The sequence below is a fragment of the Lissotriton helveticus genome, chromosome 2_1 (assembly GCF_964261635.1).
Source record: "Lissotriton helveticus chromosome 2_1, aLisHel1.1, whole genome shotgun sequence".
In the NCBI taxonomy this organism is placed as follows: Eukaryota; Metazoa; Chordata; class Amphibia; order Caudata; family Salamandridae; genus Lissotriton; species Lissotriton helveticus.
In genome coordinates this window covers 154,156,880-154,176,943 of record NC_136059.1, presented here as the reverse complement: position 1 = coordinate 154,176,943, position 20,064 = coordinate 154,156,880, and the positions used below count along the sequence as shown (strand labels likewise).

At 44.1% G+C, this 20,064-nt stretch overlaps 1 protein-coding gene across 1 annotated transcript in view; it reads left to right on the top strand.

The window, feature by feature from the left end:
* Positions 1-20,064, top strand: part of LOC144819261 (complement factor H-like) — a 174,453-nt gene that overhangs the window by 132,491 nt on the left and 21,898 nt on the right. Inside the window, exon 7 of the mRNA XM_078677230.1 lies at positions 17,199-17,237. Coding sequence (XP_078533356.1) covers positions 17,199-17,237 — 39 coding nt within the window. The remainder of the gene's footprint in view (positions 1-17,198; positions 17,238-20,064) is intronic.

Below are 20,064 nucleotides of genomic sequence, written 5' to 3'. Positions count from 1 at the left end.
TCTTATCATCGTAAATTTTTATAATAATCTAGCCCCAGAAGTGTTGAACAGAACACTAAATGACTTAAGTCATACTTTAGTTACACTAAAAGAATCCACTTCTAGGGAGCGTATGCTCGCCTGGCTGGGTGATTTTAATTGTAACATCTGCCAGTATGGGCCAAAAGAACTATGTGGCTTAGATTTCTTAATGGACGATACCTTGAACCATTTCATCCACTCAAAAATAGGAGATATTTTAAACAGTTTTCTTTTCTATTTTAATTTGGATTTTGTTAATGATATATGCTCACCGCCCGTACCTTTTCACCCTACCTTCCATGGAAGAGGCTCTAATACCGTGATTGACTTTTCCCTCTTTTCTAAATCACATGCCTCTCTGCTTTCCTCATGGAAAACTTTGGATGCTGTTTATGGGGATCACTACGCTTTACCGTTTAACATAGGGAAGCATATAGAGAGGGCTCAAACTAAGGAAAAGGTCACGAGCTATCAACCGCAAATCTCTATGGGGAGGACTAATGGTTACACCATTAAATGGGATAAAGTGGTCCCTGAAACATTTCTTAAAAATGTATTATCAATAAGAAGATTGGAGATTACCACCTATCTCTCCCCACTAGAAGATCCATTAAAAATTTTAGGTTATTTTAGAAAAATACAGGAGACATTAAAATCATTGCTGTGTGGTAAATAAATAAATAATACCTCTCTTTTTGACTAGACATATATCATAACAGATAGCTCAATAAATAAGAGTCAAGATTCGAGGTAGCTGGAGTTTGCAGGTTTAATACAGCATAAAGGACAGGAACAGGACAACCTGCACGGGGAAGATCTGAGATGGCTAGCAACTTTTAATAACAGTGCACAAGCATTTATAGTTAAACAAAATACATGGTATTCAATGCAATAGGCGTAGCAGTGGGCAGGGCCCGTAGCAGTCGCGAAAGATAAGGCATAAAAGAGGCGTGAACAGGGCGTATACATAGACATGTGATGCAAACGTAACAGAATATGTCATGAATGGGGCGGAAACATGGAGGGGGCTACCTAAGGAGCCGGGACCTCTGACCTAGTGGTGCGTGCAAACTGGCAATGACGCGTTACTAGGAGAAGCTGGGGGCTATGACTTCTGCGCTAGAGGAGGAGACGAAAGTCTGGAGAGTCAGGGCGACATGTGCCTAAATATTATCTAGTATCTGATGTTTAGAGAACATGTTGATAGAATCCAAAAGTTATCGGGGCAAAGGCTAACAGACACTAAGACTGGTGCAAGCATTATTCTACATGTAGTGTGTTGAGGAATATTAAATGACCATTAATACAGTATTTCTCTTACATGGAGACGTAAAGGCTAGACGATGACTGAAACTATTGATGCGATTCAGTAGCTTAGGAATGCAGAGAAGGAGAGCTGGACTGATAACTAGAATCATAACATACTCTTGGCAGACTAGCAGGCAGAGCCAGGCCGTGCCGGGCACTGTGAGGCAGGAAGTAAGTGAAGGGTCAGGAATACAGGTGGGGGCTGTATCGCTCCTCAGCGAGGGTTCAGGAGACAGGAGCTGAATCTGGTGTCCGGGCCCTTTTGAGGCCTAGAAACGGGGACTTTTACTGGATTAACGTGCACACTGTGAAACGTGGCAACATAACTTTACATACGCCTAATACTCGTAGTTTTCACGAGAACTGGAAACTGGCATGTTAGAGTTGGACACAACTATAATTGCGTCTTTAATTGACCATAAGGGAATACATATGCATATTAATCATGCACATATGACTTAAGGTGGGGAACACGTAGGGACACAGAACATGGCAAAATTTACTTTTCCACATTCCCTCCTTGTCACTACGTTTCCATCAGGAAACATCAATATTCATGATACCATCTATCATTTCATACAGTATCATTTGCTCGTCTCGAATTGTCTTGGTGCGGGATCTAGAGCGGGGACTTGGACTAGGAATACAGGATGTAGCACAAATGCCGCAAATCGCAGGGCCACATTGTAAACAGAGGCAGCAACTGAACACGATCATTACTGCTATACTTAGGAATGACAATACTTTCCATCCCCAGGCAGAAATTATACTCCAGAGCCAACCGGACCATGTCCAGGTGCCTGGATTCTGGTGTAACTGATGGGCAATTTTATGAAGTCTGGTTATAGCTGAATAAACAGACGGCGCGTTATTAGGAATGAAAATGCAGCAACTAGATCCGATGACTCTACATGCCCCGCCCCTATCGGCCAGTATGACGTCAAGGACGAGACGATTTTGCAAAACTACAAATCTCATAGCAGATTGCTCTTCGGTTAAGTTACCTAGAGCAGAAGTAGTCTCATTCACTACTGCTTCAAGGGTTCTGGTTAACCTACGGATTAGCTTACTATTCTGGACAGGACCTATGAAGAAGAAGAATCCTTTATTGAAATCTTGATACTGTTCTAGAGTGGTTTCAGTTTGATCGACAATAGGGGACTCGATCTCTCTTCTATGTCTAATGTGTACTAGATGTGTGTTTCTATGATAATCGGATGGGGCTAGGAAAACTGGTGGCAGTAGGAAGGCAATGTAACATGTTCCATCCCAATCGAGGGGCAGACGAACATATGCGGTCTGACCACAAACAAAATACGAATGACGTGAGGCTTTGAAAATAGATTTCCCACTGTCACTATACTTGACAATAGTAGTACAATCACTATGTCCTACATGTGTAGAACCATTCTTTCGGACACATAATTCGCCTTTGACTGGTAGTACTGAAATTGCAGGTAAGTCTGCAGTAGTATCAGACTGAACATTCAGGACCATAAAATTCGAAGAATAATTACCTAAATTATAAACTTCATTTTCTAGATCTAACCCGGTTCTATGGGAAAGACCTTGCTTGTCTGAAAAACATGTACTGTTAAGAAGGGACATATCAGGTGAGGATGACGTTAACGTGGACCATGCTCCACATGAACCATTATGTGAAAATGGATAAGGAAAGAGTGGCAGAACTCCCTTCGGTATCTGGAAAGGGGGGAGTCGACCACACACCCAACAATTAGTGGCATTGCTGGTCTGGTGTGAATAGTGTAACATACGGATGAAGGTGTTATTGCGCATAGCAAGACGATAGGATAGTTCGTGAGGAGGCAGATCACTAAATGTGTGCTCTACTGTAGCATTAGAAGACTTATTTACATGAGAAATTGGAAAATATAGATGTAATGCATAGCTTGTACAGGTAACCATTAAACTCAAAAATAAAAGAAAACATAAAATAATGATACATCTGATAGAGTTTTGACTAACTCTCTCACTATGGGGGTCTATCTTATACATGTCAGAAACCTGTCTAACCGTTTCACCTAGGGGAGGACTTAGACAATTAAACTGGCTGACTTATTTTACTAGACCGGAGCTTCTGTTTATACTCCTGCTGCGGAGTTTTCTCTAACAGGGAGGGTTTCAGATCAGAGTCATTTGCGGGACAGTCCTTGAGAACAGTGTTTTGGCAGTCCTTAAAATCCTGGGAATCCTCGGAAATGTTTTTGGAAATAGTCTTTAGTCCATAAAATTTCTTTACGTGCGACAGGTGCACCCAACCCTTCCTGCCTTCCAGCTTGACGGCAGTACGGGTGGTGAGAAGGACTTGCTTCGGCTCCTTCCAGCGGGGCTCCAGCGGACTTGAACGATCGAAATTCCGGACAAGAACCATGCATCCGGGAACGATTTCATGCGGTTTCACCTCGGTATTGTCTGGAAATGCAGCGGCAACCTGTGAACGACAAGAGTGTAGGGCAGACATCAAGGAAGCTAGGTAATCTGTCAGCATATTACTGGAAACATCTGTAATACTTCGGGGTCTAGGTGTACCCCACATGTTAGGGGGGCGGCCGAATACGACCTCATACGGGGACAGACCTGATCTGGAATGTGCGATCATGCGCATATAGAATAGGGCGACTGGCAGAGCTACTAGCCAATCTACACCTTTCTCTTTACAGACTTTTGCGATACGGATTTTCAGGGTCTGATTATGTCTCTCTACGAGACCTGCTGCTTCAGGATGGCGTACACAATGAAACTTCCACTGGTACCCTAACTGAAGGGAAACGTTCTTCATGAGTTCAGATGAGAATGGCTGGCCGTTGTCTGAATACACGACCCTAGGGAGTCCGTAACGGGGGAAGAATTCACGAACCAACTGCTTGGCAGTGGTCGCGGCTGTGTAGTCTGGGACTGGATATGCCTCTGTCCACCTGGACAAAGCGCATACCACTACAAGAACATACTTGAAACCTCGACATCGCTCCATCTGAATATAATCCATCTGGAGGACTTCAAAAGGGTGGTCAGGAGGCTGGAATCCCCCTTGTTCCACCGGGACACTTTTACCTGGATTGAACTGACAACATATCATACAGGTACGGACTTTCTGCTTGGCTGCAGCTCGTAAATGCTTGTTGAACCAAATGTTCTGGATACTGTCTAACATGGCTTTTTCTCCTAAATGTGCAGGACTATGTGCGGTATTAATAATGACTTGAACCATTGAGTCGGGGAGAAACCATGTGGCCTTTCCCTTCGTCAACCATCCTTGATCTGTCTGGACCCCTCCTTGTTCGGACCATTTCTTGATTTCATCGGGAGTAGCATGTGACTGGATATCTATGACATCTTGAGTGGGGTCCTTAACTGTCATACATGTAGTCTGATCTGGAGTGTATGTCGGTGTCTTGTTAACTGGAATGTCTGGTGTCTGAGCTGTGAGCTTGGCTGTTCGATCTGCTAGATCATTACCTTGGGAAATAATGTCTGTAACTTTAGTATGTGCTTTGCACTTCATGATAGCGATAGCTGTCGGTAAATGTATTGCTTCTAACAGAGCTTGGATAAGGAGACCATGCTGAATCTTGGTTCCATGAGAAGACATGAAACCTCTCTCCTGCCAGAGCACTCCAAAGTCGTGTACGACTCCAAATGCGTAACGTGAGTCTGTGTACATGTTAACTTTCAGGTTCTTGGCACGTATGCAGGCTTGGGTCAGAGCGACTAGCTCTGCTGCTTGAGCGGACAGAGTGTCAATACGGTGTGTCTCTATAACTTCAGTGTCAGTAGTCACTGCATACGCGGCTACTAGTTCTCCTGTACTTGTTCTCATACATGAACCATCCACATAAAGTGTCAGGTCGGGATCTGGTAATGGAATATCTGTCAGGTCTTGTCTTGGTTTTGTCATGGTGTTAACTACTTCCACACAGTCATGTGTGGTAGGATTTGAAGTAACTGACGGTAACAGTGTAGCAGGATTTAGAACGTTGCAGCGTCTGATTTCTATGTGTGGCTGGAACAGTGTCAATTCATAACCTGTTAAACGTGCAATTGTCAAGTGCTGAGTCTGTGTTCGATTTAAAAGAACTTCCACGGAGTGTGGAACTTGTACTGTCAGGGAATGTCCTAATACTATGGGATCACTTTGTCTGATAGCTAGTGCTGTGGCTGCAACTGACTTGAGGCACGCAGGCAGAGCCTGGGCTACTGGATCTAGTGTGCTCGAAAAATAAGCACAAGGCTTGTATTGTCCTGCTTGATCTTGTGTGAGAACAGATAATGCTGTACCTTCACGTTCTGTGACAAAAAGTGTAAAAGGCTTACTGTAGTTCGGTGTAGCTAGAACTGGAGCTTGACATAAGGCTTTCTTTAATTCATTAAAAGCAAGGGTATGTTCAGATGTCCAAGGGAGGACAGTCGATACGGCTGCCTCCTGTGTCGTTAACTGTATCAGTGGCTTGGCTAGGAACGCATACTGAGGAATCCATTGTCTACAATAAGAAGTGAGGCCGATAAAGGCACGTACCTCCTTCTGGGTCTTGGGCTGAGGAAGACTCGCTATTAACTGGATACGGTCAGGTGTCAACTGCCTACCCCTCTTGGACAGTAAGTGGCCTAAATAGATCACTTGCTGGACACAGAATTGAAGCTTCGAAGGGGACACCTTGTGCCCCATCTCGGCTAGGAAATACAGAACTGTAAGTGACGCTCGCTCGCAGTCACGTTCAGAACGGGCTGTGATTAGTAGATCATCGACATACTGGAGTAGGGCAGTGTCAGTCGGCATGTGAATATTGTCTAGTTGTCTCTTAAGTGCTTGACTGTAAATACTAGGACTTTCTGTGAAACCTTGAGGAGCTCGTGTGAATTGGTAGCTCCTTCCATTTAAACAGAATCCGAAAAGAAACTGGCTGTCTGGATGTATGGGGACACTGAAAAATGCATTTTTAAGGTCAATGACTGTGAAAAATGTGGCTTCAGAATCAATGGCTGTCAATAGGGAAGAAATATCTGGGACAACTGGGTACTGGGGAATGATACATTTATTGAGTTCTTGAAGGTCAATCACTAATCGATACACTGGAGGTGCATTTGGATCAGTACGTTTCATGACTGGAATGATAGGAGAATTACATACATTGGAGTTAGTTTCTACAACCACTCCTTGAGCGATGAGCTCGTCAATAATTTTGGATAAGGCTGCTACAGCCTCAGGTGGCAATCTGTACTGTCTGATTCGTGGTAACACTACACCTGGTTTGAGAGTCACACGATGGGGTGTGATCTGCATAAAACCAACATCAGTTGAACCTTGTGCCCATAGATGCTGGGGGACATTTAACAATCTTGGATCAAAATCACGTAATACATAGTGACCTTTGAAGTCACGTAAAAACAGACGTATTCCTTCTGGGGAGCAGCAAATAACTGCACCTAATTCTTTCAGTGTTTTAATGCCTAACAAATTTTCTGGACATGACTTTGTAAGTAACAGGTCAGTAGTACGGGACAATGGACCTACTTCTAGAGTAACTGGCTTTGATATCTCGTTTACAATAGGCTTTCCTGAAAATCCAAGGGAAACATTTCTTGAGCCTGAGAGCGGAGCCCCTGGAACCTCGTCGTGACTAATGGTGGTCCTACTTGCCCCTGTATCAATCAGAAACTTTCTGTCTTTCCCTAATACTTGACTATGAACATAGGGACCCTCTTGATCTACAGGTATCTCGATGAGAGGCAAGCCTACCTCCCTCTCTAGGCTGTTTCATGAGTACTGCTGGTACTCTGGATACTCGGACTGTGCATACTGGTACATCTGCTGTGTAACATGCTGTGTTGCAGCTATAGGCTGCGGTGTTGTAACTGTCTGTGGTGCATTCTGTGGTAACTGAGAAGTCTGTCAAACTTGTTCTTGTCTAGGCGGACGTGGTCTTTCTTTAGTCTTACCGGTAGCTATATTGTGTTTCAGAACTGCACACTCGTTTATAAAATGACCTGGCTGTTTACAATAATTGCAGGTCCCTTTAACAGGAACTGCAGGATGACTGGCTTGATTCGTACCCCTCTTCTGACTGTCTTGAGGGACAGATTGTGCAACTAATACTTTCATTTTCGTGTCTTTCATACGTTTCCTTTCATGATCTTGTTCTTCTCTGATTCTATTCTGGTGATACTGAAGCATCTGAAGCATTTGGGACGGAGTATTAGCTTGCCAAGTACTTTCGACTTTCAAAACTCGATTTTTAACTTGTGGACTTGAATTCTCGACTAGTTTAGTAACAAAAAGATGAGGGTACGACTCACTACTTGTCTTGAGGCCACTGTTAATACTAAAGCATTTCTCAAATCTAGAATAAAAATCACTAGTATCTTCGTCTGGTTTCTGTTTACAGGCTGAGATTGCATCCCAGTCTTCCTTTTTCGTGGCTAGTAATCTTGGCAAAACTTGAATTAACAGTTCAGGTAATTCCTTACATTTATCTCCTAGACCGGTACCTGGTACACGTGAATTTTCTTCAGTTTCTAGAGCTGCCCAATCTATCTTTTTCTCTCCCACCTCCCATTCTTTTTCCTTGAGTTTTTCATATGTGCCCGCAGGCAACAGAACCTTTAACATTTTAATTATATCTGGATATGTGTATTCTCCCATACGGAGCATGTCTTTTAATTCTCTATGGAACCCTGCTGGGTCTTTGTCGTGACAGGGAATTAACTTCTTCATCTCTAAGAGTTCCATTTTTGTAATCGGGGTGTAAACAAACACTCGTTCTAGTTCGCCACCCGTTCCTCTAACTGGGTGTACTTCGCGTAACGGATTCTGTCTGTCTATGTAAAAGGGTTTACTTTCTGGGGGTGAGACATGAACAAAATGCGGGTTCAGGAACGTTCTATATTTGTGGCGCTGTTCTAGAATAACACTAATCAGATCGGTACCTAAACCTTTCCATCTATACTGGAGTAACTCGTTCAGGATATCATGTAACGGACCTGGATCAGAATGCTGACCCTCATACAGAGTAATGAGGTGCTGGATCATATACATCCCCACCAGTCGCTGCTCGGCTGGGGGCAGTTTCAGAAACATTTGTGCCACTATTTCGTCTGGAAAAGTGGTAGAATCAGTAATCCATCGGACTGCTGATCGGGCTAGTTCTTGTTCATGCATAGTACTAAGTTCATTATAACCGATTCGTGATTTCAGAATGTGATCGGTAGCTTGGAATACTTGTTCTAGAGAACCTTGTTCTGGTGCTGGATGAAGAACAGTTTTCTTATAATCTAGGCGTGAATGTCGGTCGGAAAGTCTAGTTCTACCTACATACGCTATTCTGGTGGGATTCTCGTCGTCTACCTCTTCAGTAGAAGAGTCATTTTCTTTCTCGCTTACTAGTGCTTCTTTGCGTTGTTCGTGTAACCTTATTATTTCTTTACGAATTTTCTTGTACATACTCTCTATACTACTGATGGTTCTGTGCTTACCCTCGGCTATATTATCACTCCACTTTGTCAGAACTTTCATTTCGGCCGGATCTTTAGTCGGGGAATCTTGTTCTCTTATTAAACAATTAATCAGAAATTTTAACAGCATGAGCTGAATCTCGGCTTTTCTTTGAGATATGGCTTCGCCAACACTTTCTGGATCGTCTCCTGTACGAATAAAACGATACATTCTGTCTAGATCTTCTTTCATATTTGGTAAGGTGACCAAATACTCGGACACCTGCCTTATACGTACGGAAAATATAACCATACTATCCTCGCCTGGAACTGGATCATAACAGCATTCAGTAAGAGCTCGCCTGATTTGTGCAATGGACTTGTACTTGGGCGTACGCTGTAACGCACGTTCATGTAACTCGACTGCTCCTAGACGTCTATTTGGCGGCGGGGTATGAGGAGGACCTCCTCCCGCGGCCCCTAAACTGGAATCGTCGACTGATACTCTTCGTGCTGACATAGTAACCGATGTAGCGGGTACTTGTAATGTAGGCTGGACCGGGGGTACCGTAACAGGTACTGTAACGGGTGCCCCGGTGACTGGAGGAGCAGGAATTGCATTATTTACAGGAGCTGGCAGAACAGGATTTGCATATTCTGGGACTGTGTCGTCCAAATAGGACGAGAGAAAAATATCAGCTGCGGTCGGTTTGTGACGTAGCTTGGTCGGAACTAATGGCGGCGGAAAATTACTGGATGCCTCCGGGGTTGCTTTTGGCAAGCCCTCGGCAAGAAGAGGGTACATACCCTTAATAAGGGCATTCCTCTGTCTGTCTGACTGTTCAGTTTTAACTCGTTCACCTATTTCGATTAATTCCCTTTCTTGGGCTCTTTCTGCGGATTCTCTACTTAATTCTGACTTTCTGATTTCTTTTTCGGTTCTTTTATAAGATTCTTTGCGCCATAACTCGATGGCATCTTTCTGTGACTGTCTGGCTTTCTTTTTCCATAATACTTCTTCTACTCGCATGATGCACTCGGCATCCCATGTGCCTGATACAGGCCATCTATACTTTTCTTCTAGTTCCTTGGTGTACTCGACCCATAAATCTAGATATATTATGGCACTTATGCCATGCTTTTGATACATAAAATGACCTGGACTGTCCCTAGGCGGGACAGGAACTGCTTCTTCTAACAGACCTTTTCTAGTTTTTAACTGACGTAATTTGGAAAACAATGGCATGACTGGACTGGGGTCTAGACACAATACAATACACAATGAACACAATAATGACTTTGAAGAACACCACTTTCATACCACGACATTGAAATACATGAATGACATTTAAAATAACAGTTCGGACAAGATACTACCTGAAATACTGAGAACAGAACACATCAATTTTCTCGAGAACAGAACTGACTAGAATTACTAGATGCACTGCTGAAACAGTACGAAACTTACCGGTCTCATAAAGAGACACGTCAGGACCCGCATCCACCTAAGTGGACGCTTCGTGTTGGATCTGTTGTACCCCAAACCCACGGACCAGAGACAATTAAATTGACCCTGTCTAGATACTACCCCAGCAACGGTACTCACCGGGCAGCAAGAACGGAAGGCCTCGGACTGGACTGGACTGCTATGACGACGGACGGACGAACTTCGGACTTCAGTTACGGGTGGGCCTCCGGATACCTCGGACCTTGGACTCTCGGCTTGGGCTCTGGTCGGGACTCGCCGCGTTCCTCCACCGCCTCGTCTGGATGCTGGACCGCAACCTCCGTCTCCTCCGTGGGCCTGAGGGATACTTGAAGCAGAAATATCTGCACGTGCACGGTATGGTTCCGTCACGGCTGCAGAGGATCGGGGGGCTGGCGTGGCTTCTCCGGCGCGTGGGGAAAGGGCAAGTCCCTATTCGGGCGCCATTATGTGGTAAATAAATAAATAATACCTCTCTTTTTGACTAGACATATATCATAACAGATAGCTCAATAAATAAGAGTCAAGATTCGAGGTAGCTGGAGTTTGCAGGTTTAATACAGCATAAAGGACAGGAACAGGACAACCTGCACGGGGAAGATCTGAGATGGCTAGCAACTTTTAATAACAGTGCACAAGCATTTATAGTTAAACAAAATACATGGTATTCAATGCAATAGGCGTAGCAGTGGGCAGGGCCCGTAGCAGTCGCGAAAGATAAGGCATAAAAGAGGCGTGAACAGGGCGTATACATAGACATGTGATGCAAACGTAACAGAATATGTCATGAATGGGGCGGAAACATGGAGGGGGCTACCTAAGGAGCCGGGACCTCTGACCTAGTGGTGCGTGCAAACTGGCAATGACGCGTTACTAGGAGAAGCTGGGGGCTATGACTTCTGCGCTAGAGGAGGAGACGAAAGTCTGGAGAGTCAGGGCGACATGTGCATAAACATTATCTAGTATCTGATGTTTAGAGAACATGTTGATAGAATCCAAAAGTTATCGGGGCAAAGGCTAACAGACACTAAGACTGGTGCATGCATTATTCTACATGTAGTGTGTTGAGGAATATTAAATGACCATTAATACAGTATTTCTCTTACATGGAGACGTAAAGGCTAGACGATGACTGAAACTATTGATGCGATTCAGTAGCTTAGGAATGCAGAGAAGGAGAGCTGGACTGATAACTAGAATCATAACATACTCTTGGCAGACTAGCAGGCAGAGCCAGGCCGTGCCGGGCACTGTGAGGCAGGAAGTAAGTGAAGGGTCAGGAATACAGGTGGGGGCTGTATCGCTCCTCAGCGAGGGTTCAGGAGACAGGAGCTGAATCTGGTGTCCGGGCCCTTTTGAGGCCTAGAAACGGGGACTTTTACTGGATTAACGTGCACACTGTGAAACGTGGCAACATAACTTTACATACGCCTAATACTCGTAGTTTTCACGAGAACTGGAAACTGGCATGTTAGAGTTGGACACAACTATAATTGCGTCTTTAATTGACCATAAGGGAATACATATGCATATTAATCATGCACATATGACTTAAGGTGGGGAACACGTAGGGACACAGAACATGGCAAAATTTACTTTTCCACAGCTGTTCCGCCACTTTAAAGCCGGACTCAATAAAAACAGAGGCTGGTTTGACAAATATTGTACCTCTGCTCTAAAAACTCTGAAAAAGGCTTTGCACACCATTCCGCGATCTTTAGAGGCTATTAGGCCGGCTAGACGCCACTACCGCGAGGCCATTAGGAACAGAGAGAAAGCTTTGAAACAAAAGGCCTGGGAGGCATTAATTTCCTCCTCAAAAAATAAAGATGCCGCGGCCTTCTGGAAGGCAGTAAACGCCCCTTTTGTACGGGGAAACCAACCAGAAAAGTTAGATATTGCTATAAATGGGGATATCTGGGCTGCTCATTTAAAAAATCTGTATGATTGCCCTGAGCCAGAACCCATCACCTCGGAGGGTAGCATTGTGCCATCCGATAATTCTGGATCTTCTAAGAAACATTTTCCCCTGGGCATTGTCTTCTCATGTCAGGAGGTGAGTCTGGCTATTAGAGAAAGCCCGTCCGGCAAGGCACCAGTCCCGGACCTAATACCAATTGAGGTTTTTAAAGCTAAATTAGACCTCTGGGCACCGCTGCTAACTTTAGTGATGAACTGTGCAAACATCCATGGCTTAATACCAACATGGTCAGAAGCAATAATGGTCCCCATTTTTAAAAAAGGGGACAGGCATGATCCATCCTACTACCGTCCAATTTCTCTCATAGACGCCTTAATGAAGGTAGCGGGAGGTATCATTTTAAAACGTGTGCAAAACTGGGTCGAGGAAACTATCACCCTCTCGACTTTCCAGTATGGTTTTCGACAAGGCATGGGGACGGTTGAGCAAAGTCTTAATCTACATCTTTTAATTTCAAAATATACTTAAGCAAAAAGATTTAAGTTCAGCTTTCGATTGTGTTAAACATAAACAACTGTGGGCAACTCTAGAAAGTTTTGGTCTAGACCCCCCAATTCTCAATTTCATTAGAGAACTTTATAGGGATGCAGGAGCGAGGGTACGCTTTGGACAAAAGGGAGAGTGCTCGCCAAGATTTTCTATTAGGAGGGGAGTAAGACAGGGGTGCATTTTGACACCCCTACTCTTCTCCCTCTATATAAACGATATTGGCGACCATCTGAATAGTTTTTCCTACGACTACCCCGTAGTGCAGGGCTGCCCCGTCCCCATCCTTTTATATGCGGACGACGCCGCAATTGTATCCTGGACCAGTCTGGGCCTTCAAAGGGCTGTCTCTAAGTTCACACTTTTCATGAGGGAAAAGGGACTGAAGGTCAACATTACAAAAAAAATGTCTATGTCCTGCCATCAGGGAACGAAGAAAATACCCTGCCCCATTTTTATTCAAAACAGAAAACTAGAGACAATAGACCAATTTCCGTACCTTGGAATTTGTTTTCATAAGAAATCCACTTGGAAAAATGCAATTATAGCTAGAAAATTAGCCTTTTCCAAAGCGATAGGAGCACTGCAGAATTTTGCTATTAAAATTGGGGGCAGACCTGTCAAGGAGTTGTCTGTTATTTATAAGGCTAAATATGTGACTATGGCCACTTACGGTTCCGGGGTATGGGGGAACGATCCTGCACTCTGTATCCAACAAACGGAGAATCACTTCCTCCGGTACCTCCTAGGGGTTCCTAAATCAACCCCTACTTTTTTCATTCACATAGAACTCGGTCTACCATATATTTCAGACATTATAATGACGGAACCCATTCTGCTATGGCATAAGCTCTGGTTAACCCCTGAGACAACCTTTAATCGCAATACCATAACTGACTGCCTGCAATTAGATGGGGCAAAGCGAATTAAATGGCTGTCTGTGGTAGAAAAAATTATGAATGACATTGGTCACCCGGAGTTTTTTTAAAATCCGCTTAGCATGGAATCACTCTCAAGGAAAGTGATTTATACTCTAGTTAAATTCTTGAAATTATTGGTAAAATTTAGAAATTCGATGTAATAAATAAACTGACTGTATATATTTTACAAATTGTTTTAATGCACAGGGGTCCGAGAATCGGATACATTTTTAATCATGAATGTGATAAATGTCTCCCCTAGTTTTATCTTAATTGAAATGGCACTGGCTCGTTGTAACATACATCTGTACGCGTATTGTGTTTTGTATGTATATGTGTTTTGATAACTTTATGCTTTTATGATATGAAAATTTATATCGAAATAAAGCTTTTGAATTTGAATTTGAATTTGAAATATTTACTGAAACCTAATTTCCACATATTATCATTTGTGTGCAATATTGTTTTATCAGTCAAACTGTTTGTCTGTGCAAATGTAGTGGCCATTCCATTGGAAAATGTGCTGTTTATAAATGTCAGTATGCTACCACACAATGCAATAGTCACATTAAAAAATAGATTGGATTGTCTCCTGCCCTTCAAAGCTAAGTGAGTCACAAACGTTTGTCATGCTAAAAAGTGGGTGTGTGGTTCGAAAAGGTTTGAAAAGCACGGCTGTGGTAGCTTCTTCCCTCCTTGTCACCTATCCAACCTCTTGACTATTTTTGTCTCCATTCCTTTGCTCAGTTCCCAGAGAGACACTGGGATGCCTTTCCTTTCAGCCATCTCTTGTCTTGCAAAGATATCATTTTCAAATCTGTTTCTTTTTTTCTGCCTTTATACATCACCGTGCTGGCAAAGGAAAAGCTGCAGCTAAACAGCCCATGCTGTTAATTGTTTGGACCTGTCGGGTCTCATGGCAGTCACAGTCACACTCACTACAGTGGTGGCTGTGATGGCTTCTTCCAGTGTGGGGAAGGTTAGCACCACACACCAGGGGGTCTGCAGGCACCTTTGTTACGCTCCTGCTAGACAAGTAGAGGGTGACAAAATGCAAGTAGCACTGCCGGAGTCCTGCCACACACTGCTCTCAGTCCCAGTCCTGCCACACACTGCTCTCAGTCCCCGCTCAGTGTTGTATATCATGCCAAGCGGGGACTACAGTTGTGAGTGCCTGGCCTCACACAGCACCGTTCAACCCTTCTTAACCCCTTGGGTGCTCATGACGAGCTCAGCTAGTCATGAGCTACGGCGCACCGGTGCTCATGACGAGCTGAGCTCGTCATGACCTTGTCCGTTCCGTGGAACGCTCGCACGCTGGGCTGATTCCCCTGCTGTGCTGAACGTTCCATGGGAACGGGTGTGACCATGACGAGCTCAGCTCGTCATGAGCACCGGAGCGCCGTAGCTCATGATGAGCTGACCTCGTCATGAGCACCGGGGCGCTGTACACGCCCCCCAGCACAGCAGGGGAATGTGCCCCGCAGCCAAGGGGTTAACCTCCCTCTGTTCAGTTGTGGCTGGTTAGGCAGCTCAGATGGCTGGTGCCAAGCCTCTCACAGCACCGCTCATACTTCCGCACTCTCTAATCTTTAAATGGAGTGATGCTGAGGAGCCTGTCACAGGTCCTCATCTATGCTACTTGCTAATATTTAACATGTAACCATGTGAAAGGTGTTTGAAAGCAGGTTACCAGCTTCAGGCAAGCCCTGAATGGCTTAAACAAAATACTCAACAGTAATCCATTTACAAATACACAATAGTACAATAGTACCTCATTTACAAATACACAGTAGAATCCCCTTCACGAATACACAATAGTATCTCATTTACAAATATGCAATAGTATCCCATTTACAAATACACAATAGTATCTCAATTACAAATACAGTGGGCCAGATGTACGACCATCCTTAATTGTGACTCGCAATTTGCTCTCGAGTGCGGGTCGCAATTTGCGCTCGATTGTAAGTCGCAAATTGCGAGTCTCAATTTAGAATGTACAACAATGTCAGAGACACTGTTAGCAATTCCCAATGGGGTTCCAAAATGCGAGGCTCATGAATATTAATGAGGAATGGCCGGCAATCTCAGGGATGGGGGCCTGCTGGGGTCAGCCGATCACCATGTCTGTAACTGCTTTTCAATAAAGCAGATTTTTTTTTAAATGCATCCAGTTTTTCTTAAAGGAAAACGGGATGCATTTAAAAAAGACATTTTTTTACGTATTTGGTTACATTTTTAAGGACATGTAGTGGTCCCTGGGACCACTGCCTGCCCTTAAAAAATATATCAGAGCCTGTCACAAAGCGGAAGGGGTCCCCTGGGGACCGCTTCCCATTTGAGACTGCATTACCACCCTCTTGAAGAAGGTGGTAATTTGCGAGTGTTTTGCAAGCACAATTGTGGTCCCAAAACATTCACACGTAGGACTGAGAGTCGCAATTCAGATTGGATGCCCTTGGAACACCCCTTCCTAATTGCAAGTCACTAAACACTATTTTGCAGGTCGCAATTTTTTGGGCGTCTCAAAATAGTGTTTGTACATGGCCCACACCGATTTTGAATGCACAAACGGGTTGCACACAAGGCCTTTTACTACTTATTGGGGGCTTGGTGGGAATCCTTAAATCTCTCTGTATTCAAAGCTGTCCATAATTATGAACACCTAAATACATAACAGGAATCTGTATAAATTGTTACATCTACTTCTCTCTCCCTACAGCAAGTTCTTGCAAGTGCTTTTAATTCTGCAACCTATACTGATCACGTATTTGCTACAGTTGATACTTCAATTACTTTTTCAACTGTGCCCTCTGTTTTTGCTTTTTGTATTTGCCAATAATGTCTTTTAAACATGAACCAACAGCAAACAATAAATTGTTACAATTTTCCGAAGGTACATTTTTAGTTCATGTAAATGTGACCTTTGGCAATCCATTTTAAAGCGTTTTGATTGGCTGGTTGGAGGCAGGACTGCCTCACTCTGTTAGGACTGGAACGAGGAGGACCCATGAGGGGGTAATGTGTCATTGTTCTTTCCACAATGCTGGGAAAATGGCGTTAAATGGAATTGTAGAGCCTAACAACAAAAGCAAGAGAGGTAGTTATTGCATAACACCAGTGATCCTTTCAATAGATAATAAAGAAGTACACTGCTATTGAGCCAACATCTGTTTAACCTCTTATCGTTCTCTCAAAGAACAATAACTCAATATCCCTTGCTTAGTGGCTCACAGTCAAATTTCAGGAAAAACATACAATCTTCTCTTGAACAAAATTATTCTCTCTGAATGACTGTTCTCTGCACTTTATCAATAGTTCACCAACGACGTGTTTTCTAAACATGTCCTGAGTAAGTTTGCCAAGTTTTAGAAATACTCAACAAAGTCTTGAAATTACTCACAAAGTCTCAAAACCAAGTATACCCAGAAATAATCAGCGCTGATATCAGTCTGCACTTATGAAATATTGGCTTTTCATTTTTCATGCATGCGCTGTTCTTTGACCTGTCTGATGCAGTTTTATTTCCTTGTCCTTTCTTTTGTAGGTGGTCGAGGATCCAGAATTACGGAGGGTCCAAATACAGGTAAGTTCTGACAATCTCTGTGGTTCAAGGAGGGTGCTGGGAGCTTTAGGAGAGAGCCAACATGTCGCCACTTCAGAGGAGATGCATGTGCTTGGGGTCGGGTGTGGCTTTTATAGACCGCCCCCCAAAAATGGCTGCTCAGTATCAAGCTACTCGTGATCTCACAGTAAGGGAGGTGGTCAAACGCTCTGTGCTCTTCCATGAATTGTTTGTAGCGAAATAGGTACAAGCTAGATGGCCACAGTAAGGGAACATGAACATTTCAATGGTAATGGTATTGGGGGCACAAGCATCATGAACATTACAAAGGTAATGGTACTGGGGGCATACATTTGGGGAAAATACATCACCTAGGACCATGAGCCAGATACACGTGGGTGACTGCAGGAGAATGAAGGCCCAAGGCAGACAAGCAGGACTGGCATCCCTCGCGCCCACTGGCAACACCCACAGCCGTAACATGATTCATGTCCCCAGGGCTGAGAAGAGAGGTGGTGAGGTCAACCGCCACCCTGGTGTCCAGTTTATGCATGGAGGAGAGGCCGCTCACAATGCCTGAGACACGATGGCTCCCAAAAGGGAACCCTCCACCTTTCCCAAGGGGAAAGGTGGAGGGTTCCCTTCTTCACAACAGAATCCCTGAGGGGGAGCTGAAATGAAATTGCCAGGTCAATAAAACATTATACCTGTGGATATTGGGGTCCTGATTTCTGCCTGTGATAGCTAGACAGTCTTGTCCTGGTGGCAGTCCAACTCTCTGCCCTGCAATATGCCCCACCATCATCCTGCACACAACCTGAATTCATCAGCTTTGAGCCCATGTTGCCTGAAAGGTCCCTTGAAGCTGGTGTTTCCCCTTGTCCACTGTGGTTGCAGCTGGTCATGGTGAATGTTGGAGATGAGCTGCTTTGGTGTGCGAACTGGGATGCAGAGGAGCATGCTGAGTTGAGTGGGCACAGACATTCGGACGGGCCTGGTGTGTACCTGTAGGAGGAGTCATAGAGGGGAGAGTGGCCTGCACTTGGGACCATATTTATCAAACTTTCATACAATGATCTATACCAAGCCACCTTGCTGTACTGCATGAAAGGCCAAGGGCAGAACCGCGCCGTACTGAACATTATACAGTGTATTCCTGCCCTTTCCTCTTTCTTGTGCACTTTACGGCAGCCTAGCGCCAACGCAGGCACCTTTGTGTCATGGTGCAAGGCTGCCTGCATTGAAGGAAGAATTGTTTTTGTGCAGGAAGGGTCACCAACCTGCACAAAAACAACAATCAACGGCATCTTCCTCTTTCTATGTGTGCAACAAAATGCAGCACACTTAGATAAAGGATGAGAAATAAAGATAGGTGAAGCATTTTGACACATTCCCAGGTCTGACGCTAATGGCAAATCTGTGAATGTGGCAAAATCCTATTTTGTTACAAGCCCATTGCAACATATTGCATGCAGCCAGCGTTAAAGGCAAAGTTTTCTATGATTCCAAAAAATAGCAAAATCAGCAGTCTTGTAAAAATACCGCGATTTTTACAAAACTGCCCACGAAATTTGGAAAATGTGATCTTTAAAAAAAAATTTCACGTAGGGCTGTGAAAACAGATATTTTCTAACTTAGAGGCATACATTACGGGAAACAACAGTGTCCATGCACAATGTCCAGAGAGAAGGGCTGCAGCAGACGCCCAGACGCCCAGCGCAAGGGCTGCCGGGAGATGTAGTGCAAGTGTGAGGCGGAAGGTGGGAAGGTAATGGGAGGAGTACAGACCTGGGTTACAAGAGCTGGGAAAGAGGAACTCTGCGGAAAAGAACAGGGTAAGACAGCGCTTGGGTTGTGCCCACACTTCACCATCACATGCTGCTGTGTGTGGGGGGAAAGTGACACCTCATCACAGATTGGAGTGTGGTCCGCAGTCTCACTGACCCCATTCCACTCTGTGACGAGTGAGGGACTGTTACCTTCCCTCATTAGCTGACCTTAGGTCAACCCTCCTGGAATCTCTGAGGCTTCCTTCTCTACAGTGAAGGTATGTTTTGTGGAATTGTTTGTGATTGATGCCTTTGTGCATGTATGGTTGAATGTGTGTGTATTTGTGAGTGAGTGTTGTGAATGGGTGTGTGTGTGGATGCACCGGTGTGTGTAGTGTATATGTGTGCGTGTACCCCCCGCCTCCTTGGCAAAGTTAGCAGCTGCCATTGGCATACACATTAAGTGCAAAAAATCTAACCACGGTGTCTTCAAAATTATTGCTCTTTGAAACTTAGTCTGACCATGCTGCACACTTTACTACACCTATCTGAGCTGTTTTTTCCAGGGATGTCCGAAAACTCAGCAGACAAGGCCTTTTACTACTTATTGGGGGCTGGGTGGGAATCCTTAAATCTCTCTGTATTCAAAGCTGTCCTTAATTATGAACACCTAAATACATAACAGGAATCTGTATAAATTGTTACATCTACATCTCTCTCCCTACGACAAGTTCTTGCAAGTGCTTTTAATTCTGCAACCTATACTGATCACGCATTAGCTACAGTTGATACTTCAATTACTTTTTCAACTGTTCCCTCTGTATTTGCTTTTTGTATTTGCCAATAATGTCTTTTAAACATGAACCAACAGCAAACAATATATTGTTACAATTTTCCGAAGGTACATTTTTAGTTCATGTTAATGTGACCTTTGGGAATTCATTTTAAAGCGTTTTGATTGGCTGGTTGGAGGCAGGACTGCCTCACTCTGTTAGGACTGGAACGAGGAGGACCCATGAGGGGGTAATGTGTCATTGTTCTTTCCACAATGCTGGGAAAATGGCGTTAAATGGAATTGT